This window comes from Scedosporium apiospermum, assembly GCF_000732125.1.
Source record: "Scedosporium apiospermum strain IHEM 14462 chromosome Unknown SEQ_SAPIO_0089, whole genome shotgun sequence".
Classification (NCBI taxonomy): Eukaryota; Fungi; Ascomycota; class Sordariomycetes; order Microascales; family Microascaceae; genus Scedosporium; species Scedosporium apiospermum.
In genome coordinates, this window is record NW_015971790.1 from 414492 (window position 1) to 440010 (window position 25519).

Below are 25519 nucleotides of genomic sequence, written 5' to 3' on the forward strand. Positions count from 1 at the left end.
CCACAACCGAACCAAGCCTTATTAATAGCAGCTCGTATGAAATCGCGTGGCGCTTGTTACAGGTTACTGTGCCGCCACAACTCCGTTCTTGTTTATATCGTTTAACTTCGGAGACAATCGTAAGATTGCCTGCCCGCTGGATTTAGGCTTCAGATTCGTGGAACTAGACTGACATCTTAGCTGCTGTCACATGCCGTATATCCGTATATCCGGCTAGAACCTTGTCGTGGATTTCGGAGGGCGTCCTCCCAAGTGGATGCTTCGAGATGCGCCAAGGACAAAAGAGCAGGTTCGTATTTTACACTATAGTTGTCATGGGGAAATGTCGGCATGGCGAAGTTCCCTACCGACGTACGTGGACTAACACCGTATTAAGCTCGCCGAGCCTCTTCGTGCCCACCACCGATTGCCGAGCCCTGAGGCTTGAGGAAAGCCGTTGAGCGTACGAAGTAAAAGGGAACTTTGATTGAAGCTTCTTGACAAGCGGACCCGCACCAAAGGGCGTAGGGCCTTGGCAAACATGTGGGCGAGCAATTTATTAGATAAGCTTATATTGAACAGGAGTTGTGTGCAGAAGGCGTTGCCGAGATTTACCACTCTATTCCAGGCGGACTTTTTTTTGCTTGTCAGGCTAACACTGTGGAGTTCTCACCAGTAGGGGGGGAGGAGGTAGTGTACAACTCATGATTGACGGCCTTTTGCCCCTTTCCTATCGAGGTAACCGCTCAGGTGGAAGCCACAGATGATGGAGTGTAGAGTGCATTAGGCGGTCTTACTGGTCCAGACCCCATGTTGGCGGACTTCTCGGCCTCCGCTCGAGCAAGCGGTGGCGCTCATGATCGAACGACTTTCTAGCTTCCCATGTGTCTGGATCGCGGCCGAAAAAAAGTCTCCGTCGCCCCTCTCTTCCCCTGGATTTTAGTGGGATACTTATGTACTTGGACACTACAAAGTAAGTTTACTTCGCATGCTCTGTATAGAGCACTGCAGTGGGGCCTCCCTGAAAAATCTCCTAATTTGGAGAGAGGGTTGAGGTACGTCTGAAGTACTCCGTATACGTGTGTGGCGCGGTCCATGCCCGTGTTTCCTCCGCGCATTAGAGGGGGTGTACGATACTCTTGTTGTGAAGAAGGAGCGGCGGGTGTGTAGGCGTGAATGGACATCGAGGTTCAAGTGACCCCGGTTCGTGAGAAAGATCCTGCACTTTGCTGCAACTCTAATGCCGTTAGAGTAGTGTAGGTGGAAGGAGCGAAGGGAGTGGGCGTAAGCGTGCGAATCCTTTCCCTTTTTTCTTACCTATGTTGGTTGGGACTTGGGAATAAGCGTAAGATGAACGGAACCTATTTGTTCGTACGATATTCGGCTTGGGGGTGTTCGAAGCAGGGCGTTGGGGATGAGAAACGTACGATGTGAGGTTGGAATAGGAGGGCCAATCACGCAGCGTTTATTGTCAAACGACACGGGAGGATCGGCGAAGGGAGAAAAGAGTTCAAAAAAGGAAATGATCCAAGGCGACGATCTTCGGGGCGCAGGCTTAAGAGGGAAGAAAGGAGAAAAAAGAAGACTTTCTTTCCTTTTTTTTTTTTTTTTTTTTTTTTTTTTTTTTTTTCGTATACATAAATATAGCACAAGACTCGACCAACCATGAAACGCAATTTCCCGCCGGTCATCAACTGACGACGTGCGAGAAACATGAGAAGAACGCGATTCAGGAACACTTCGGGCTTGGGGTGTAGGCTTAGAGTGGCAGAGTATCATCGGGCCAAGTTGGGAATGGGGAAACTTCCAGGACTGGCAGTGATCTGTAGTCTTCGAGCGGCATTCTAAGGGCTGTTAGGTGTTGTGGTGCGATAGACATTGGCGGGATTGGGGGCGGGATGTGGTTGGATGGAGTAGTTGACGATGTGTTGATGGATTCCCGGTTCTGCATATACCCATCTCTTCCTTCAACTCGTCTACTTCGCAGGTAATAGTAAACAAGTATGCTACTGGGGAAGGCAGCCGCAGGTCAATTCCCACACGCTTTGCCGATAAAAAGCGCGGCGCGACGATCTTGCGTCCTCGTAAAAGAATAAACGTCCAAGGGGAGACACAGAACAGCTTCAGTGAGCTCGCTTAGCTTGCAACAATACCAATACTACTATTCCCACGAGTGGCAGATGTCTTACTGGGTGGGACTAACCCCTTGCCTGCCGATGCATCGCTCGGGCGTGGTTGTGAGACTTGGGGGCTGCACACAAAGCACATCAAGTTCCGGCAGGCAATAATACATAATACGAAGTTGGAAGAAGCAAAGAAAGAGACCAGGATACAGGGTCGCTTAGACAGCCTGCAGCCAGCTCAACAGAGGGGTTGAAACAACCAAGACATATCATGCTCTTATCGGGAAATACATGAGACTTCGTACTCGTACTTCGCAGTGTAGATAGAGTCCAGAGAGATGAGCTAATCGGCTTTAAACCCTGATCGAATCCCCGCGTGCTGATCTTAAGCTCCATTTACACTTCTTCGTAATGATTAGCAACCTCATAGAGCCAAAGGCTTAATCCCCGGAGCCGCCCGATGATCTTCGCTTTCCCAACCCTAATGAAGGGGAGGAAAACCATCACCGCGCTATTCGAGCCTGCTGAAGATAGAGTTTGGCTGGATTGAGTGCTTCTCTCCAAAGAGGACCACGCCCGCAAGAAAGACGTAAAAAAAGAATACAGAAGGCGCGGTTTTACTTGTCAAGGAACTTTTCTGAAGTACCTGGGCTCAAATTCAAGGGGGTACTTTCTTCCCCATGGTTGCCGGCCGAGAAAGGACAACCGCAAGTACTCATTGGTAGGGGTCGGCCGATTTAAGGTGGGCTCGAGGTGGATTTGAGTGGATTTGAGTGGGGGCGGGGGGTGCGTCAAAGTTGACAAGAAGGAAGTCAGGGTCGCGGGAAAGGATTTCCTTCTCTGGCTGCGGATGACCAGGCGATGATGGGGATCCTTCTTGGCTCACCGCACCTTATTTGTACGTGTCACATTTAGAAGCAATTGTTAATGTCCACCACCTGTGCTGACTCCAAAGTAGCCAATACCCTTCAATACCGCGGTCGTGAACGGCTAGCGCACCCACAAGGCGTTATCCGCCAGGCGGACTGCATTTTCCAAGTCTTGGCTTCGACCTTTTCTTCACGACAATACGAAGTGGTCAAGGACCGATGGCTGCAGAAATTGGGTTGACGGAAGGACTGTCCTCCATGTGCCTTAGACCAGGAGGCCCTACGAAGTACCTTTTTCAAGAGAATTTCCAATGTCATCGATCCTTTCATTTTTTTTCCAGACGAGATTGGATAGGGCTGGAATGAGTTCAATTCTTCATCTAAATGAGAAGGTCACTGATGTGCGGTTTTTGGTTGCGAGTAAGCCACCACGTCACTCGCTTCCCTGGTGCTGGGAAGCCTGGTCCGGGGAGAGGCGCTCTAATTTCCCTGCACAGGGAATAACTTGACGAAGGATCGGATTTCGACCGGGAGTAATACCAGAGATGCCCTGGGAGATATTTGATCGGGGTCCCCTTGCCCACGAAATGCTCTGCAGGTCATAATCTCCAACTTGAGCCGGTTTGGAGAGGCCTCACAAGCGGACGTACCGGGAATCTCCAGCTCCCCCCACAGGCTCTTTTTTTCCGCCTTCGTTGAATCTTTGCGCGAAAGCCACGAGGAAGCATGGGTAGAGACGGTCCGAGCGAAGGCTACTTCGTAGTACGAACACGAAGACAAGCCACGGAAGTCCTCAATATGTTATTTCGTAGTACCTACCGCGCAGGCTGTTGGGTCCATAGGTTGAAGCAAGACTATCCCTTCAGGCAAGTAATAAGCCTCTGTAAAACGGCACTATCACTTCATGGGAGACATTCCTCACTCTTGGGTACTTTCCTGGAGCGTGCGGACAGATTCTTTAGTGCTTATCCCAAAAAGCCCATAGATCAAAGCCAATACAGCACTGAGGGACAAAAGGTACGAAGTACTTGACTTGTAAAGCCCCTAATAAACGAACCGGGGCCCCTGTAAAAGAACACGTGTTAGCCCCGTTCCAAGGACGCTATCGGCGGCGCTGGAGATAGAGTAGCAATGACGAGTCTCCGGCCTCGTGGTGGGTGGGGGCAAACTTTCGTCCGGCTTTATTTGTTGGGTACTGTGCTTTCGTAAGAAGTAAACTACGAAATATGTATCTGGGGATCAAAACTACATCTTTACGAAAGAAAGTGTGTTTGAAGAGTACGAGGTAAGTAAGAGCTCTATTCAGAATTAGATTGGGCAGCCAAACGTTAAAAGTAAAACTGTGGCCTTCGAAGGATCGACCAGAGTCACGCGACAGTCTGCAGTCAATATCAAAGGTGCAAACAAGTCTTGTGTTGGTTGGATCAAACAAGTTTCTGCCATGCATCGTTTATCATCCTAAACGAGAAGAAAAAGAAAAGAAATTGTCAAAAGCCGAGACGGACTGCCGAAAGCACATGCGGAGGCTGTTCGCCGAACTCGGGCTCGAAGCAGCGCTCACGGGCCTAAACTTGCAGAGTCATAGGGCCTGACCCCTGATCGAAAGCTGTGAAAAGCAATTTTCCAGAACACCGCATCAGGCCACTCCTTCGTACTTAGTTTACAGGCAGGGCTGTGACAGTACACTACAGGTGGATAAGAGCAATCAATATCAATGTTGGTACACCACCACAATCACTAATGGCTGTGACTGCTCCACTTTAGCACCCACCGTCTTGACCGACGCCGCCCTGCCAAATGCTGGTGGAGGGTGGTGTACCGGGCCGGTACACATCGATGATACGGATTACTCCAGGAAACGGGCTAGTAAGGTTATTTCATCCCTTGCCTGGCTACATGTCAAGGGCAATTACGGACTAATTACAACATGGTTACGGAGTAATACATAACAGAGGACGGAGGAGACATGGCATGGCTGGTGGCGAAAGTTAATTGTGAGAATAACCTTTTTAAGTTTTTCGAAAGCATGTTCGAGAACGAGGTTATCGGAGTTTTGTGCACGATCAATAGATGACAATAAGCATTTGTAGTCAGGGTTGACAAATCTACATAGTTTACTTTCATTCTCTCCCTGTTCCTGATACTTGCCACATGTATTGACCGATCGATCTTGTTCTTGATCTGTCAAAAGTGTTTCGCAATAAATTCTCCCCATGGTTTCCTGCCTCCTTCCTCTCCATCAGTGTCCAAGAGCGCCTTACCGCACAGTTTTCTCCCAGCATGACTCGCCATGTACCAAAGAGGGAAGATGAGCGGGAACATGCTGACTCGGTGGGTCCTGCCCTCAAACTCGTCGCACCACCTCCATTCCTTGCTCTCTGCAGTTACTGGTCTTGGCAGGCCTGGACTGGGAAACGGACGACGCGTTGCCTATTGACTCGATTTGGGTGGGGGTGAGGGGTGAAGGGAAGGGGGGTGGACGAAACCAGCCCCTAGTTAAGCTTAATTCATGGGCGAGTAATCGTAAGCGGGATTATTTTGCGCCAAGAGCAGTGCGACCCGGCTTGGGAATCTGGATTCACTGCAGACGAGGGAGCTCGAATGTACCTCGGCTCAATTTTCTGACCTGTGCCTCTTTCTCTTCCTCTTCTCATCTCATCCTCGCCGTGTCGCCAAAAATAATTACATAATTATACTTGATTAAGGAGGGAATTCTTTTCTCTGAGGAACATAATACTTCCCGGCTCCATCGAGCCTTTTCGGCATGTTAATAGACTCCGTCACCGAAAGGGTGGATAAGGCCATTGCCTGCCGAGAGTATACACTTCTATGGTCCCGCCAAGGTAACGCCTCGAGTTTTAAGTCGAATTGTCCATCAATAATACCTTACTAGGAAAAAGGAAGTAAAAGACGCATCACGAGCCTGAATAATTACTGGCCTACCTTATGCAACCATTGTCCTGCCAAGCAGCAGCCGGAGGCTTCAGATGACAGCCCCGCCCCACAGGATCCCAAAAACAGAGGAAATCCCGCCAGATGCATGTCTTGAACACGTTTGAGCATTTTGAGTTATCCAGCCCTGGGCGAGATGACAAGATGATGGGAACACCGCGATCTGCACATAAGATTAACACACCCCTCCCATTTCTCGCTTTTGATACCTCGGTATGAGAAAACAGGCCAAGTCAACTTTGGATTTCAAATCAACATCCGATGATTTTCCGACTCATGTCCCATGCCCCCGATTTTGGCCCCCAAAGGAAGCTTCGACATAAGCTTCTTACCCCCAAGTGGTAGTGCGAGGTAATTACTCCTTAAAATACAATCGTACATATATGCTGGGTGGGATCCGCACAAACCTGGCGAGCATTTCACATATGAAGTACAGGGAATAATTAGAGAAAATATCAATCTCCCTAACATCGCCCTCTGGGTGAGGCACACCGGGCAAATCGTCCCACCAATGCCTCCCCTGTCCCATCGCAACTCTTGATGACGCGTCGTCCTTTTGGCCATCAGCAGGTGGTCAGCCAAGGAGGTAAAAAGAACCAAGGAGTGCAGAGAATCAAATGTGGAAAAGAAGGGTCCCCCTGCCTGCTTCTGCCCGCTGGGGGCGTGCGATGTGCGTCCGTCCTTTCCGGGGTGGTGCGCCAGAGTGGGGCTGACGAGGCTATTTTGCCCACTATTTTGTACTGTATGTACTACTGGCAAGAGTAAAAAGTACATCCGCACATGCTTGAAGGTGTGAGTGGGGCCAGCTAGGTGACCCACTTCTAGACGAAACCTTTTTTGACTTGAGACCTACCTTCTGAGGTAAAATGCAAAGTATTCCCAAAGTCAACTCACCTCCGGCCCAGCCCAGATGAAAGAGCGATGATCTTTACCAGCAACGGGTTAGGGTGCGGTTCATTGAGGTTGCCCATTGTCGCGGCATATTTGCACAATCATTGCATTATCGTACAGAGTCCAAGCCTCGCCCTGGATCGAAGACAACCTTTCTGGGAAACTTGAACATCCTTTCTTCCTTGATGCTGGCGCACCTGTTGTCTACCACAAACCAGCCGATTCCCTCAGCTGTTCCTCTTTCGCCCTGCAAGGCGCCGCCATTATTAGGATGCCTCTGAGGTACGACGCACTTGTAATGTAGTACAATTTCCAAAGTACGAAGTACCGCGGATTATGTCTCCAGAAGCAAGCTACTTCGGATCTATGCATTGTTACTTTGTATGTATACCTGTACTTAAAGTGGATCCGGTGCCAGACGGTTGAAACAATTATGTGGAGCAGAGTGTTGCCCGGCTATAGTGGAGAGGGTATGACGCAAAGGTGCGTTCCTTGTGGTCGGGGGGGTTCTGGAAGGATCGAGGGCTTCGATTCGTTATTAAGTGTCGGATATTAATAGTCTGCAAGCCCGTACCCAAGGTGATAAAGATGATAGGAACGGCTGGATGTGCTGCAGGCCTTGGGACGCACTATTGACTGACGTTTGCAGGGAACTTTTTCCGCTGCTCAATTTTATTCGTTTTCGTATGCTTTGGTTCCTTTTATTTCATTTTTGTTTTTATATATCTATGGACATTTTTATCTTCTCTCTTCTTTCTTTCCTTTTCGTATACGAGGTATATTACGAGAGAGAGACTCCAGGCGTGAGAAATAAAATTACGAAGTGAGCCGATGACGCACCATCATCCACTGCCACCAGCCTCATTCCCAACCTCGGTCCAATATCTAGGGAGATCACGGCAGTCGTGCGAATCACACCTGATGATAGTGCAACACCGTTATACCTCGCAGTGCACGATTTAATACTTCACAACACGGACGAAGTACAAACTACCGATTCAACAACCTAGCCTTCGAGGGAGCCATCGCTTGATACTTCTGGTGTAAGGACGGCACTTGGTGTTTAGGACCAGGCTCCCCTGCAGCCAAGCTTTCAAGCTTATTAGTGAGCGCCAATGGCATCGGTTTGATGGATTGATCATTTGGGTACCCTTGATTTTGGTGTCATGTTAAAATAAAGTACCTGCCTCTCATCCTTCGCTCCGCCATCACGGCTAAATCCACTCCTTCAGAGGTCGATCTCTCGCCAGGATACATTGGAGGTTTAATATGCTTCGTAGTGGACATGTTCGCAGAGCAGTGATGCTCTGAGGGATGCATCTCGCGTGAGCCATCTTGTATATATATCAGATGTTCTCTCTCCGAACATCAACAAAAGCTTTTTACCAACACCCAAAATGATGTCCATTGGGTCCCTCTTCCCTCGGTTTCAAACCCATGTTGTACTGCACTGCCACACCACTATAACGAACCCACCTTCCACCCCGGTGCGCCCAGCCTGACCATGATTGCCGTCGGATCCGAACAGCCCTTCCTCCTTTGAGCTTAACCTAGTGTAGCTCGTGATAACACGCAAGACTCTACGGAGTATTTCCCACTCCTAGTTTATAATTCTTGCTTTTTCCATGACTCAAAAAGTCTCTCGGCATCGTCAACCTGGTCGCAATAGAGTTGTGAGGCCAAAAACGCTATTTCATTTCTTTTGTGTTCCCTCCTTGGCTGCGTGTGCTCGTCGTACGAAATATACACCAACGTATGGAGTCTTGACGATACATGCTCTGTAAATCCAATCGGGAGGCTCTCAAGGCAAGCCCGGCCAGCAACGCCCATTTTCGAGAGCTCATTTGCTCTCGGGGAATCCTCCGATGACATCTTGTTAAGGGGTGGCCCTGCCTAGCCAAGCAGAAACGTCGAAAGAAGCCAGGTTACAGAGATGGGAGACGGGGGCTGAAGACTCTTGTCCGCCATTCATCTCCACAGTTTCCTCCACTCATTATCTTGTTCCCTGTAGCCCTCGTTCGTTGATGCTCCTCAAATTCCCTCCAAACAAGGTTAAAGTTGGGGACCCTACGACAGTACCTCGTACTTGGGAAGGGCTTGGAAGGGCTTCTCTTCACTTGCCGACGAGCGACGGCTTCATCACTGCCCAAGCCAAGCCCCTACCCAAATTCAATATTAGCAGACTCCTGCGACCGCTTGATACTCCACTGCGGATAAGTGGTAAAGTGGTAAAGCGGTAATGGTGATAACTTAACTTGCGCACTACTCTGTACACTAGTGTCTTTAGCGAGGCCCCCGGGAGCGAGTGGGTCTGTCCACGAGGCGTCGTATGTTTGATGCGACATTACTCCCTTGTACGCTATGGAGTACAAGACGAATACTCCGCCAACCCTGGCGATATCAAATGGGTCTAGATTGTGAGTCTCTTGAAGTGACTTGCCTGGTTGGTTTGGGATATATGCGTACTTCGTACGTTGTGTACCAAGGCCCCGTACGCATTGTACGATCTTGTTTCCAAGTACGAAGTACTCCGCAGAGTAGCACGCCGTACTCCTTGTAACCCTCCCCCTGTGTCGTGAGATGGGGAATTTGATGCCTTTCAGATGACAGAAAACCAGAACCAGAAATTTAACACCTCGTCGCATGTTCCAATGCCGTCAATGCTTGGCCTGGCCCAAACGAGAAGATCACAGATTATTGATCGGCTTTTCCCCCACCCAGCTCGGCCTTTCGCGTCTTCGGACATTTTTCCCTGGGGTGAAGAGGAGGAGCCCTCCATCAAACAGTTACTGTCCACGTTACAACACTACCCGCCAAGGGAAGAGGAGGGGGAGGGTTGTTTCAAAGCGGCATGATTTCTTTTTGGTTGTAACTTGTTGCATTTTGCTCACGATCTGCGGCTCCTCGAATCAAGGCAGATCGCGAAAGTTCGGCAACTTTTCTAATAAGATTCTGCCTCCTCTTGTATAGCTCTAACATATATATATATATATATAAGATATATATGACCTAATAAATCTAATGAATGGGAAACGGACGCGAGGAAGGAATGGAAGCAATGGAAGCAAATCTTATTCTACCGTCGTATATACAACTACCGGCGCATTAACTTGCGCGATATAGGAGGGACCAACGTGGGGATCGCCAGCACAAAGTGGCTCGATCAAGGTCGGTTTTGCGTTTCCATTGCCTGGGTTTAATCTCGAGTTATAGTGAATGCCCATTCATGTACTGAGTATAGCACGGCATCGTTTCCCGCTGCGGATGCTTCCTTTCCTCTTCTTTCCTGTTTGTGTCGTTGCCGAGCCCTCCGGAATCTCGCATGGGCGGATGGATGGGTGGGCAGCCAACGATTCTTCTAGTCAAAAGATGGACACACTTCGACAGAGCCAGAAACCTTAACGGAGCGTCGGCGATGTTCTCGTTTTCGCATCATGACTTCATGTTTGGTCACTGCAAATTGGCAATTGGTTATTGGATGCGACAGACACATTCTGCGTCCCCCTGAAAAAGGAAAGAAGCAGAACAAGCGTCGGTGAGCACATTTCGTAGTGTTACTTCATAATACATTTTGTTATTCCTTGCTGAGGGACTCTGCCCCCTCCCACCCAGAATAGCGTTTTAAGCTTATACGCTAAAGTCTTCCTGGAGGAAGCAAAAAGAAATACGCTGGGTTGTATTGTGCCGTGACCTGCGTTGCGGAACCGGAGCTGTTCACTGATGCATGTTCCCAGGACCAAAGAAGAAGAGAAAAAAAATTACAGAAAAAATTACTCTCTATCCATAACCCACTTTGCATTCTTACTCGAACTTCCCCCGTGGTCTCTGATGATAGCAGTCTTAGTCCTTTATGGAAAAGGCGCCGGGGCTATCTACTTTGATTCAGAGATTCAGAGAGGTCCGGATGGATCGGATCGGATCGGATCGGGCTTAAAAAGAGACTGGAAGGATTCAGGCGTTACTGCGGAGTTGAAGCTATCGATGCAATGGATACATCATTTTGGACGGTGGTTGGAAAAAAAGAAAGAAAGAAACGATCCCACTACTTCATTGGCTTGGATGCAAGTGAGACGCAGATATCGCAAGACTATTACCATTTGCCCACGGCAAGGTAAGTCTACGAAGCCATACTCGGCAAGACGAAGTGCAGATCCCAATCTGCAGTGAGATCTCATGGTCAGTCGAGGTTTTCTTTTTTCTTTTTAACATGGCTCAACGCTTGGGAATAGTGTGCTGGTAGTGTAGTACGCTATGCACTGCACCAGACTAACACAAGTTCCAACCTCCTTAGACCAAGAAAGAAAGCGAGGCTCGGTAAGTAGTGCAATGTGGTTTTGGAACAAGCTATCGTGAACTATCTTGCAAGTCTTCGGCGGTCGTCTCGGCAAACCACACCTCTCGCCCATCTCTCGCCATGGACCAGGGACAAACCTCGTCCAGCTCTGAGCCGGGTCTGCTCTTCCCCACTCGGCATATCTTGGGAATCCACTACATCCTCGACTGTGGGCGGTGTATATCGAAGCTAGTGTGAGTTTGAAACCAGGCCAGGCCATTAATTCTACGAAATAGTGTGGCCCGGATATACAGGAAGCCCGCACCTAGAGACACACCTCTCTTCTCTTTCTTGCCTCTTCTCGACCGAACGAAGCTTCAAACGTAAAACAAGACCATCCTCGTACGAACAATATAGAGAGAGAGACTGACATCAAGCACCAAAACAAGGCTTCCCTCACCACCAACTCCGGAGTCCATCCCGCCACCTTCACACCGAGAGCTAAGAAAGGGAAAGGAGGTGGCCAGAAATATTCATCCTTTACACTAGAACCCAGAAAGAAAGCGGGTTCGAAGCTCCTCTCCGAACTTTAACCTACGACTCCCCGTAGCTCCGTTCCCATTATTAATTCCTCTCGATGCTCTCAGATAACGTAGCTGTAGTTGTAATTATCATGTCAAAACGCTAAAAGGCGTTAGCTTCCTTTGCTCTGCTTGCTAAAAGCTTCGAGACGTGGCTCTCCACTCTGGTTTCGGAAAATCGGTATTGTTATTCACGAGAAGAGGGCAAAAGAAGACGTCTATAAACACCGAGATTCGTCCATCCGCATCTTGTCGTTTCGGAGAGAAGTTAGGATTAGGAGCCACCCCCGGTGCGGTGGGGTTGAGGAGGCCATGGCCGTTTGATGTGAGGTTATTCTTAGGCGTTAATATTTTATGGATCCGGCGATGGCAAAGGGGGTGTGAAGTTTATCGTAGAATTTTGGTTATATCTCCGAAGCCGCGCTTTTGAAGAGGTGTCAAGTTGGAATGTGGATATGTGGCGGATGGAGAGAGGGATTTACGGCTTTACACTAACTACACTGCACTACACTACTCTAGAGTCTACGTTGAGACTTTTGCCTTGCTGCGGATGCTGCGGGTCGTGAAGTCTCTTCATATCATCGCCTTTCGTCGTTTGTGCCGAGGAGTCGTCAATCTCCCGTGGTGGATTGGGCTACGTCAGTGGTGGGAACTGTTGAGCAGGCGCTGGAGAGATGGAGATGAGGTAAAGAAGATCTACGATCTATCTCTGATGGCATCGGGAGAAAGACGGCGTTGCTTGGGAGGTCCTTGTGCCTGGGTGAAAAGACGATGTTGTTTCCAACGCTACCGTAACTCCGATTCGGCTCATGGGTGTAGGCAGATGTTTTCCCTGGGAGCCTTTCCCTCCATCTCGTGATGTCCCCTGCTGAACGGATTCTCTTGTAGTTCTAGTTTTGGCCTGGGATTAGATAGAAACGAGGCATATACTTCGCCCACTGCCGACGTCGTGAAGAAGCGGTGACGGAGGTAGATGAGAATCATTCAGGGTAAAAGGACCGGTCGCCGAATCAACAGGAGGCGTATGCAAAGATAGATACAGCAGCAAAAGAGTGTAAAAAGGCTGAGATGTGTATCAGGTCTATCTAGCGCATCTATCGTGTATCCCCGTTTATGGTACAAGGCAACAGCCATCATACACCTATCCTACATTACTTTTCCCCCGTCCTCAACAAAAACGCGGCAACCTCGACTCTGAGACATCGTGATGAACTTCCGAGCCCGACGTTGCTCTTTCCAAGTTCCTCCAAACAAGGGACTGCATCGAACAACTGGACGCCCTTCCCTGACTGCCTCCCTCTGTCGTCTCCTCACACATACTCCCCTCGTATAACCTGACATCTCTCCTGTCTCGCACTTCCCGAAACCTAACTTGTTCAAGACTCCCATCACCATTTCCCCATGTCAACCTGTCATCTGCAATCCGAACGGTCGCACAAAGGCCCCAACATTGACAAATAGATCTGACAACGCTCAAAAAAAGGAAAAGAAAAAAAACTTGTCACTCTTTCCAGAGGCCAGCTGGAGCCGTATAGCAACACACATGTCCTTCCTCTCCCTTGGGCTTGCACGACGTGATGAACATCACCATCTGTTTCGCAAAGCCAAGTTTAGACTGCCATGGCACCTTGCATATGCCACCATCCTCCCTCCGGGTGGCAAACATTAAAGTGATAGAAGTGAGGGGAACTTGTGCTACCCACCGGCCATTTTGGATCTCGGGTCATGATAGTTAGGTATCAATGAGGAGAACTGCGGCACTTGTTCGAGTGCTCGGCTGCGAGATGGACTTGCGCATGTCCGAAGGGTGGGTGGGTAAGACGACAGAAAAGCAGTAGGCATGATCCCAGAAGGAAACAGAAGTTTAAGCGTAACATGCCGTCAGAACACGCCATGGAAAGAAAAAGAAAAGCAAACAACTCTTGGGGAAGGATATCAGCCAATGAGAAAACCAAACGAGCTCATCCGGTGTAACCACATCACAGAGACGGCGACGGGACAGGAAAAGACAGGCAACACAACAAAATGAGGCCTGTCAGTGACTGCACCCATTAGCAATCGCAGCGGCCAAACCACCGCGGGAATGCCACCATGTCCTTGACATTCTGCGCTCCCACAAGATACACCAACAACCTGTCGAATCCGAGACCGAACCCGCCATGAGGAGGCGACCCCCACCGTCTCAGATCGACGTACCAGTCCAGGTTACTAGTACTCCTGCCGGGCTTCGCCGTGCTCGCTGGTGTCTCCATGCCATTCCTCCGCATCGCCTCAAGCAGGTAGTCCAGACGGTGCTCACGCATCGACCCGCCGGCAATCTCGCACACGTCGGGGACGAGCAGGTCGAAGCAGTCCACCGTAGGACCACCTGTCACTTTTGCATCTGCGTTAGTGTTACTGCTTGCGACGTCACCGTTGTTTGTGGTGGTGCTGCTGCTGCTGTGCGACTCGAGCATGTAAAACGCCTTGATGTCCCGGGGGTAGTGCGTCACGAAGACGGGCGTGCGGTAGCCGGGCGTTTTGAGTTCTGAGACGGCCGTGGCGAGGAATCGCTCGTGCTCGGCTTGGAGCGAGACGCCCCAAACGGGTTTGTTCTCGAAGCGGCCGGGCTCCTGCTCTTCGGCTGCCTGGAGCAGCTTGATGGCTTCGGTGTAAGTGATGCGGGGCCACTTGGGTGCGCTGGCCCTCAGCCCGTCCCAGCGAGATTGGAGTTCTTGGGCGGGGCCTATTATAGACTCTACGTCGCCCTTGACCCTGTTTGCGGCGGACAGGATTTCCTGCGCCGCTGAAGAGTTTGTGGCGAGGTTCTCGACGAGGTCGCGGATCATGTCCTCAGCGAGGCTCATGACGGTTTCCATGTCCTCGACGAAGGTCAGCTCGGCCTCGAGCATGTAAAACTCGGCCATGTGCCTTGATGTATCGCTCTTCTCGGCGCGGAAGGTCGGGGAGAGCGTCCAGACATCGCCAACAGACTGGGCGAGCGCCTCGAGGTGTAGCTGGGTCGAGACGGTGAGGTACTTGGGTGAGCGGAAGAAGGAATCTTGCTGCGCTTCTTTGAGCTTTTTGCTACTGCTACTACTACTACTACTACTGCGACTGGTTTCGGGCTCATTTGTCTTGGGCTTGCCGGCGGAGAGGGTAAATACCTCTCCGGCGCCCTCGCAGTCTGAAGATGTTATTAATGGCGGGTGGGTTTGCGTGTAACCCCTCGCGGAGAAGAAGCGAGTGAGAGTGGCGACGGCGTCGGAGCGCATGCGGATGATGGCCGAGTTGAGGGGTAATCTGGATCGAAGATGGGGGAGGGTTCGGAGGAACTCGAGGGTTTGGTACTTGTTCTGAAGTGGGTAGTTCTATAAAGATACTCGTGTGTTAGTAGGCGCGATGTAATCCCTCCCCCCTCTTCTCTCCCCCTCCGCAGCACCTTTCTCGTTCAAGTTAAAGAAGGGGAGAAGCTTACGCCTGGGTCAGACGGCCCCAAGACCTCGACCTCGTTAACTTTGAGTTCATGCGTTTGGAACTTCTCGTGCTCCGTAGATGGTGTCCAAGAGCCGCGGAGGCGCACAGCGGTGCCCACTCTCAGTCTATATGAAAGGGAGAAATCACAATAGTCAGTCAACCACCATCTGAGAACAGAGAGGCGAGATACAGAAACAGAGCAGTGTCATTATTTTATTCTATTTTTTTTTTCTTTTCTTTTTCTTTTTCTTTTTTTATGAAAAAGGAAAGCTTACTCGCTCGCAAGGGTCTTTGGCACAATGGCCTGCAGGTGCTTGACGGTGGACCCATCACCAATATTTAGAAACCTGTCTGACTTGAGTTTCCTGACAGACCGGACGTAGCCGTGAACGACGGCGTCGTCGAGCTTCTCACTGGGCTCCGCACGCAGGAACTCGGCGACGGTTCGGGGAGCATGTTGGCTCGAGAGCAAACGGTATGAGGTGGGCAACCGCAGGGGGCCACGTGAGCCCTTCCAGGCGGGCGAGAGAAGCCACGAGGCTGCGGGGGCGGGCAGCCTCTGGGTCATTGTCGAGGAGAAAGCCGAGGGCCTCAGTGTCGGGATCGACGCCGAATGAAGTCAATTGACAGTGTCCGTACTATAAGAGGCCCAATTGCGATGTTCCTTGCATGGCCGGCGTCGAACGTTCGAGGGAGAGACCGGAGAAGTCGAGATAGTCGCAGTGAAGGATCGTGGCCGAGCTCTCGTGATTTGAAGCGGGACTGTGGAACGAGGCAGGAACGAAGTAGAAACCGGGAAAATTATTTCAGCGACGCGATGCGAATGCGATAAGCGATAAGCTGTGGTACTTTGTGGGCGTGCTTTGCTAAATGTACAAATGTACCTTGCTGGAGCTTGGACCACCTCTGGTCCGGAAACGGCCAACACAAGGAAGAAGAAGAGGGAGTAGACACAAGCAACGGGATGCCCGATGCATTGTTTTTTCAATTGAAGGTGCAAATCCATTCCCGTCTGTTATCGAATGTCCGATTTCCGGCACGGATTCTCCAATCCTTCTCCCTCCCTTGAAACTGGTCCCGAGGCTGAAGCATTCCAGCAATGGTGTTACGGCATGGAAAACACAGTGCTTCCAGCGAAAAGTGGATCCTGTACGGAGCTTCTAGAAGGATATTGGACGGAGCTTGGATCCGACTCGGTCCCGTGTCCGGTGCCGGTGCCAGTGCCGGTCCCGATGACCGACGCTGGCTCTATTCGCCAGACACCATCCAGGATACAAGCGAGAATGCTATAATGCTAGAATACTACTCCAGGCCAATCTTCTTACATCGTACCTCCCTTCGGCTTTTCAACACCCTTGCGTCTTCCCCGATTACGGATGGCCACTTACCTTTCCTTGTGTAACCCACCATCCCTGCACTAGTAATCAAGAAGGAAAACAGAGTGAGAGTCTGCCACCGGCGTTTCACTTCTCACTCCTCTGAAAATCTGCGTTGGAACAGAAATATCCGGGAAACTGGACGCCTTCTTCCTTCCAGGCCCTCCATCGATCTCACGTTCTCCTTCCTTCCTGGGGATGGTCTACCTTTTTTCCCTTTCCTTTTATGTTGATCTTTTCTCTTTCCTCCCTTCGCTCATCCGAGTTTTACGCTTCTTAGCAGAAATCTGTCCCGCGAGGCTGCTCGTATCTCTCTCGTTTGGTGGCTGTTCAGTCCCGGGAGGCGTTCTAGATGTGACCGGTGAGACGAGCAGTGCAACCCAAACAAGGGTTCAGACCTTCAAACGAGCAAAAGAGACCGTCATTCATCATTCCTCATTCCTACCGCAGTTGTGTGTCCAGGTTTGGCGCTGGCCCGAGTTCATTCGCCGGCAGGGGCCGCAGCAAACACCCCCTCGCGTTTTTCTTCTCTTCTCTTTTTCTGCATCAACGTGCAGATCTCGATTGGAATGTTTGCTTCTCGAAAAAAAGTACGTGCCACCGCAACGCCCGATCCCTTCAAAGAAATCAAGAAAAATAGAATCCTTGCCGTTGCGTCCTGCTGGCTTATCACGCGGTCCCAATTTCTCAGGTGAGAGTGTGTTCGGAATTGGATCCAAGCCTTCTTGGGGGCCATCGAAATATTCCCTGCCCCGTTCTCTTGCCATCCATCTCATCCGGACCACCCCCCTTGTTTGCAGCATGCCATCGGGGACAAGGACCTTCCCCGTCCCATCTAGTACTACGGGGGTAACGGATGCATGTTGCCATTGTGCCTTGCTGGATCAGCCCTTCGCTAATCTCACACATACTGGGGACGAGAATCTGACAGGTCGATCATCCCCAGTGAGAGACAATCCAAAAATAAAAAGACAAAGATAATGAGAAAGAGGAAGAGTAGTGCAGAATCTCCCGAATGTAGGTCTAGAAGCCAAGCCATGGATGGAAAATTACAAGTCTCACGGGGGCTGAGATTAGTCCCCGGTCTGCCTGTTTGAGATCTGCAGATGTCCGCAGATATCGTAGAGATCTTGCGTAACACCGGTTCGATCCCGTATCTGGAGCCTACAGAACGAGAGTGAGCCAGAAGGAGAGGAGAAGGTCCTGGACTGTGCTGTGCGGGAGACCATCTAGAACACGCCCTGACGGCTTCCCTCTCTTGTAACCTGCCCTTTCTGGGTGTCATCTCGTTTTCTTGTAACACCCTTCGTTGCCCTTTCTTCGTTCAACCGGCTCGGACTTCTGAAATCGTCGCGATCGAACCACCACTGATTTTTTTTTTTCGTATTGTTTGTTTCCCTGCCGAGACAGCTGGTCCCTCCGACCGATCTCGGGTTCGGAGCACTTGAGTTCGAGACTCTCTGTCACTGGATACGGGAAAGATAGAAAACACTGGCAAACAGCCGTGGTTCTTGCCAAGCCCACGAAGGGTGAAGAAGGAAAATGAGAAAGAAAAAAACCGGAGAGGAAAAGAATGTGATGTGCCCGCCAACAAAAAGCCCAAGGATGAGGATTTGCCTTCCCGGTTCATTTCTCACCCGGGCCCGGCCAATACCGTCTAATACCCTTTTTAATCTCGAATGCATCTTTCCGCTAGACCATGTTCCCTGTTTCTCATGTTTTAGCTTTCCTTTTAATTCTCTAGGGACATGGCCGTCGGGAAGAAAAGAAAAACAAATGAAACTTCCCACGGAAGGATTGATTGCATGCAATCGCACGCTTGCTTCCCTTTCCCTCGGGTCGAGTTCAAATTTCAATCTCGGCGTTTTCCTCTCGAGTGGGAGGGTTTTGAGGAATGCGAGCATCGAATGATTCGAGTCTGGAGTGGTGGTCACCCGCGTTTGTTGTAAATCGTGGGTGGTTCAGAGAGATATCGTCGACGATGTCAAACATAAATAGAGAGCCCATGATCCCGTCGATTCGTGTGTCTGTTCCTCGTCTACTCATGTCTATCTTTAATCTACTCAGTCTCACCCCTTCATCTTCTCATGTTCGTACAGCATCAGCTTAGAAGAATATCCTCTCATTACTAGACATTTCCTACTCATCTCATCTAGTCACACTCTTATTGGTTTTCTTTCTCATCAATCATCGCCACTAGATATCAAAACCTCTTCTTATTCTTCACTCCTCCCTTTCCTTCTCGGCCTCCCGAAAAATGGCCCCCTCAGCCTCCAAGTCCGGCAAGTCCTCCAAACCCAAAGCCTCCGAAGTAGCAGCCGAGACCAAGAAGCAGTACATCCCCCACATCAAAAAGACCTACGGCTCCTGCTGGCCCACCGTCTCCTACCTCTACCACCAGCCCCTGCAACAACTCTCCATCCCCCGCTGCGTCTCCAACTTTCCCTCGCCGCCCACCTTCCACATCACGACAGGCGACCCCGTGGACTTTGCCCTGCACATGGCCCGCACCGAAACGGCGCGCACGGGGGAGTCCGTCAGCGTGCCTTTCATCTGCGCCGCCAACGAGAAGCGGCCCGGGGGGGACTGGGAAACCGGCGTGGTGGGCTACGAGGAACGGCTCTGCCGCCGGAGTACCCTATCGGCGGCCCTGGCTACGCCCGGGCCCGGGTCCATGGTCGATAGCAACTACCCCATTCCCTGCGAGGGCGGCATCATGTCCAACTACGTGGTGGTCTTCCGCGGACTGCACGATCGCTACGAACGCCTAAAGGAAGACCAGTGGGCTGCTACCCCCGTCGTCTCCGTCGTCCCCACTCGCTGGCCGAAGCTGAGCCACTCGGGAACCAAGTATTCCTTCGAGCAGGAACGCGACCTTGTCAAAGTAAAGCTCCGCGCCGCCCTGCGCATCTGCCTGTACAACGGCTACCGATACGTAGTCATCGGAGACTTTGGCCTAGGCAATGGGTGTCGGAACCCCCCGCAGGAGATGGCCGAGCTGTGGAGGGAAGTGTTCCTTTATGACCCGGACTTGAGGGGCCAGTTCGTCTTTGCGGCTTTTGTGTTCGAGGATAAGAGGCAGAGCACCATGAGGCTCATCCTGGATGACATTGCCAAGAAGAGCAAGGGAAGTAGTGGTGGCGGTGCCGGCAGCTCCAAAAGCAGAGGGAAATCATCGTCGTCGTCCTCGAGCAGTGGGGGCTCATCTGCGGGTTCTGCGGTAGGAGGATCGGTCCCGACAGATTATGAGATTTTTGAGAGGGTGTTTGATGAGAGGGCGATCCAGGCTGTGTTGAGCCAGCCCGATCCGAGGTATAAACTGAACATGATTACGTCGTGAGGGAGGGAAGCTGAACGGTCTTACCGGCCAATACCTTGAAGCTCCTTCTCCCGGCCTCTCTCTCTCTACCATTCCCTACGGATACTTCCAGACACCCATTGATGTTGTAAAAACAATCTTGGGTGACGCAGGAAGGCAGGAGTGCTCCGGTGAGAATCGGGGTTTAAATTGGGGTCTATTTCCCGTCCGCTGGGCGAGACAGTGCTGTACTGCAGTTTTCTGGATTCTTTCTTTGTTTCCTGGAGGGTTTTGATTCTGGTTTGTATCTTATCTTATTTTTTTTTCCCCTTCTTCTTTGGTTTCATCAAGATATGGGATAGACTGGAGACCGGTAAAAGTTTGGAGTCGCTACAAATCAAGAATTGAATCGTTTCTAGAAAATCTCCTTTTGTTCTGAACTTGGGAAACATCACGCAAGCAAGCCAACGCCTGACAGGAACGCGCTCTTACCATGGGCTCTTACAGAACCGTGGTTGATTCTTCCAGCAAGTGTCACTATTGTCGAATAAGTAAAGCCAAGGCGCCCACAGACAGGTGTGCCCCAAGGCCCAGGGAATGCTGAGAGGGATTTAGAGAGCCCTCCTTCGCTTGGTGTCTTGGAGCTCTATCCTAGAACAGTCGAGGATAAGAAGTGGAAACAGGGACACGGCAAGCACCGAATGGCGACGCCTAAGCTAGGACTGTCGTCCCGGAGCCGGTGCTGCCACTGCGGAGAGGGTGAGGGACTTGGAGCCTGTTAGCCCTGTAGACCGGATTTCAACTTCTCTTGGTGAGCATCTTATTTTCTGTCTGGAACTCGGGGGGGCCTTTGCTTGTGGGTGGAAAGAGTTGAGATGAGGCAAAGAATAGAGAAGAGAAACAGGCAGACATCTCCTCCTAGTTCAGCTACTTGGCCCGACTCTATCCAGATGTTGTCCATCTGACGACGCAATGCCAAGCTTTTGAGCTTCCTGTACAATTGTACAGACCAGTCCGTTCTCCATCTCATTCTAAGTCTCCCTTCGTAACCAACTGCGCTTGTGAGTGGGTGTATGCTAGGCACGAGTAGGACTTTCGCTTTCGACAGTTGGAAATGAGAAGCGGGCAAAGGTTCAGTAAGCCTAGGTATTATCAACCGAATGATTAAATCGAGTGTCCCTTTTCTTCTATGCTAGGTGCCCGGTGACTCCTCGTAGATCTTACATCGACACAGACATCGTACCCTGCCCAATAGATCAGCCAGAAGTTTCCAACTTCCCTTCTCCTCCACCGACAAGAAGTCCACCAGGGACAATCGAAAACCTCCTCCGGAATGACACGCGAAACTCATAGCCCCGCGCAACCTGTGACATCATGTCTAGTTCAGCTCAGTCAGGGAGAACGCGTCCTCGGTGAGGAATGTAGATCTGACGACGACATAGACCCAGAACAACCCTTGTGGTAAGATGGATTAAAATAGTAACCAGCCAAGACCGCACATACTCGATGTCCCAGAACCGCGAACCTCAGCCTCCAACAAGCCCCTTCCCGCCATAACTCTTTCCACCAAGCTGGGATTTTCATCCATCGTGATCTGAGACCCTCTCTATCACGGGGAACCCCCAAGAAAGGATGAAGATGACGAAACCACCCTGTGCAATGCAGGTCTTACCATCAAAGGCCAAGGTTGAAGCCTGCAACGCCCTCCCCCACCAAGCCACATCCAAGCCATTCAGCCGCAAAATCGAACTCTAACGCGCACACTTGTACGGTTCCACGGCACCTCCTCAAAATAGGGCGGGCGCATGACGTTTAGGCAAGACTTCACACACCATCCCAAAAAGGAGCCAACAACTTTTTTTTTTTTTTTTTTTTTTTTTTTTTTTTTTTAAAAAAAAAAAAAAAAAGGAAAGTTTTACCACGTTGCGAACTACGCAATTGTGCCTTCGGCACTTTCCGAAGACAACCATCAGAGATTGAAATCAATAAAATGAACCAAAAGGGAAATTGGAGAACCATTCTCTGTTCCTTCTACCCACTCCTCCAAGCTTGGGGGAACTTCTGTTATGCACCTCCCCCCTGCTTTCCCCCCGTCTGATACATCTACATCCTGGCAGCCGCGGAGAACAGCAATGCCCCGGAACCCCGCGAGGTTCATCTGATGGGAGAGCCTTCGCGTCGTCAACCCACCCACACTTGAATGAATGAGGTTGGCAGTTGAACACCATCTCATAAATGTAATTTCATCCCATTCTGCCGGTATAGGACTTTTCAATTACACCGAAGGAGGGGAACCAGGGAGTGTCTGTCTGGTAGAAGATGGCAGAGAGCCCGACGGCGCGTCAGCCTCATGCATCACACCCATCGCCTGTACTCCTTCCTTTCAGTATTCAGATTCAATGAGCACTGAGCAGCGCTCGGGAACTCGAGGCAAGCGAGTGCAAAACTGCACAGCGAAGGTGCCCGGTGCAGGCCCCCCCGGCCCGTGCTACCCCGAAGAAGAGGGCTGCGGGCCCACCCATGTTTAGCTTCCGCCCTAATATTCTGCACCTACATCAAATGGAAGTTTGAAGGGAGATCTTCGAATTCGTGGGTTGGCAGAGTAGCGTGCGGGGATAAGGCACACGATGGCTTGACCATCTGCAGGTCTCGACGGTCTAGGCACAGGAGGGCCATGAAAGAAGGGGGGTGGTGTTAAAAAGTCAAGCCCACGTGTAGGACAACAAAGTGTTTCCCACCTATCTCTTGGACTTGGCGACAAAGTCCGCTCAAGTGGATGCAACGACGAGAATGAGAGAAGCATCAATGTGAAACTATAGGATGCTCTGTACTCTGTAGAAAATATAAGGCGTCCCAACCTTTTTTGTTGAGAAAGGGCAAGGACGCTTACTGGTCTTGGTGCATCTCAAGATGCGGATCTGCAAGCGAGGCAGCAGCCAGTCTTTTGGCTACAGAGCTCTTGAGCCAAGATAAAGCGCAGCAAAATCGGGCATCGCGAAGGCAGAAGCAGAGAGGGGTAAAGCATAAGATGATCTAGTGAATTAAAGCGCGAAGTGGTTGATGCTTGTGCATTTAACAGTCGTGGAATCATTGGCTGTGCAAGAATTCCAAGATACCCTCACAGAAAGCTCATGCCGTCAGCTCCAACGACACCCCTGAGATAAGATGGAGAATAGGACAAGAAAATGGCGGGTGAAGGGGACAAGAGAGAATACGAACGGGGCAATGGTATGATACGGATCGGAGCAATGATCAGAGTATTATAAAAATAGGCGTCATCGCCATGAGTTATCGTATGTCTCGGGTCACAGGTCGCGAACAAGAAAAGCGAACAATTGTGTTCGGCTCCTGGAGGATTGACAAGGCTCGCTTAGAGGTCGGTCGCCGAATTCTCGTCCAAGATGGGTCTGCGCAGTTGTGCAAAGACAAAAGACCAGCGTGATGCTGTGCCGCAGGGATCTAAAATCGCGACCAATCACCAACCGTTCCATGGCAACTCAGGGCTGCAGAGCTTGCAGGGGTGTGCAGACGAGCTTAGAGGTCGGCTTGACGGCGCGCCTGCTGGGTGTGCCTGGCGGGCCATGATCAAAGTGTAAAATTTAGCATCGGAACCGACCATCATCTATCTACAGAGAGAGTTGGAGAAAGTGTGCTCACTAGTCTCGGGGTCGCAGCTGAGGCCGGGCGGGGTCTTGAGACGCGTTCCTGAGGCCAAGACGGTCCAGGAGCCTTATTGACGTCTGCCTCTCAGTCTTGATATAAGAAGTGTCCATGTAAGTTGTCTTGTTGATCTTAGAGGAATATTTCGCCATCAATCTAGCCATCAATCTCGCCGTCAATCTCGCCATCTTTCCTGTTATTAGCTTTGCCGATCTCAACCAATTATCATCTCCAAGGACTTATCACAATGCGGGCTCCCTATGATGACAGAGATGGCCTTTCCCACCACTTCGAGAGCATGCTCTCACTGAGACCAAGTGGCTCTGCATCGAAAACAACACCACAACATCAACATCACCAAACAGACTGCAAGATGGATACCCGCGGTGGCCAAATGGGCCGTGTCTCGTCCCGCAATCCTGATGAAGGCAGCGGTGGCGGCGTTCGGGAGACCCGTTCCTGGCCACTCGTTCACAAAATCAGCCGAGCCGACACGCCAGGCGCCAAAGCCGCGCGGAACCATACCTTCCTCCGGACACAGAACGACAAGTCAAGAGCGGGCAGGCAGTATGCAAGCCCGCCGTTGCTGTTCGAAAGAGTCTCGAGGTCGGCTTCTCCATCTCCCCATCGAGGTACCCGTCGACATTGTCATCACGTCATGCCGGGGTATTATCGACTCGGGGCCAGCACAGGTCCTCGATACTACGGCTACCGAACCTGTGCTCCTCCCAGGCGAATGTCCATGCCTCCGTGGAACGCTCGCCTTCATATGTTATCGGGCCGAGAAACCCAAGACTGGAACGTTCGCTCCGATGTCAGGCGTTCTTTGGACGCCGCGAGAGCCATCAATATCCAGGACTACGATGAACTGCATGTACCCACGCAAGCAGTAGAGAACCCCTGCATAGCTCCTAGCCATCGATCTTGGAGTGATATCTTCCAGCCGGTGTACGAGCAAGCTCGGGCTTCATGCATGCAATGGCTTAGAAATGCCTGGCTAAAAGATGGCGCAAACATACAGACATGTCTCCCCTTTGTCTGTCCTTTCCTTCTGAGCGATCCCCAAAATCACCTCAACTGCCTCGTCGACGGGCTCGGCGAGAAAGTCTCAGACGTGAAGCGCCACATCGACCAGGTTCACACGCAACCGCTCTACTGTCCAGTGTGCTTCGACACTTTCCCGCTTGCTTCGCAGAGGGAGGTCCATATCCTAAAGCGGACGTGTGAGAAGAAAGATATCGTCGAATTCCACGGTATTAGCCAGGAGCAGAAGCTTCTATTGTCGACGATACCCGGAGACCTGAGTGATACAGCGCACTGGAGAGCCATTTGGAGCATAGTGTTTGGTGATTATGTTCCGATTCTTGATCCGCATCTCCCGCCTCAGGTATGCCGGCTCATTTCCTTGGTGGAGGAGTTCTGGAAGGTGCAAGGATACGAAGCCACGAAAAGGCTCCTCGTCGATCAGCGCCTGATGGAATCCGATGGCCTTGGGTCTTCATCTTCTATCGCTTCCGAGGACCACGAGGAAGCAGTGGAGATTCTAGGCAATGAGGTTTTCAAGCTTCTCCTTGCCTACATCTTTCAAAGAAGTCTGGAGGGGTAGTTGGGTAAGTTCTTTTTCAGGATCATTCTTGAGTGATGGATGCTTGGCTAACTGGTAACTGGTAACTGGACAGCTATATGAGTCCCACGAAACCATTTGGGACGGCTGAGTAGAGCATAAGAGGGAGGACCGTAGCTTCTGGGCTTCCTAGTGGATGAGTGGACGGTAGAGATGAAACTGAGAACGCAACTAAAATGAAGCTGTCAGTTGGGGGGTGGGGGGGGGGCATGATCTAAGCCGCTGCCCTCGCGCTCGGGGTCGTTGAAGGTTTTGAAGGGTGTAGGAGTTTCAGATATTTCGTAAACGGACGGAGTATAAAGTACAAATTGAAGAATCGGAGGGTGCAAAGGAAAGGTGCAGGTACATGGACCGGTACAGATACGAATACAGGGACAGGGTCGGATACAGGGACGGCAGGGGCGAGGCAAGTAGAAATACATTGGTCAAGTAGATTC

The 25519-nt window shown here is 50.9% G+C and overlaps 1 protein-coding gene and 2 pseudogenes across 1 annotated transcript; 2 read left to right on the forward strand and 1 right to left on the reverse strand.

Moving 5' to 3' along the window:
- Window positions 1-13719: 13719 nt before the first annotated feature.
- On the reverse strand, window positions 13720-15692 carry SAPIO_CDS3824 (Asparaginyl-tRNA synthetase; the record flags this gene model as incomplete). The annotated part of the gene is made up of 3 exons (XM_016786532.1): window positions 13720-15018; window positions 15126-15249; window positions 15400-15692. 3 exons carry the CDS (start codon window positions 15690-15692, stop codon window positions 13720-13722), a joined length of 1716 nt encoding a protein of 571 aa, XP_016643875.1.
- A 3065-nt stretch (window positions 15693-18757) lies between these two features.
- Window positions 18758-19840, forward strand: SAPIO_CDS3825 (annotated as a pseudogene; the record flags this gene model as incomplete).
- Window positions 19841-23831: 3991 nt separating this feature from the next.
- SAPIO_CDS3826 lies at window positions 23832-25064 on the forward strand (annotated as a pseudogene; the record flags this gene model as incomplete).
- Between the last annotated feature and the right edge of the window lie 455 nt (window positions 25065-25519).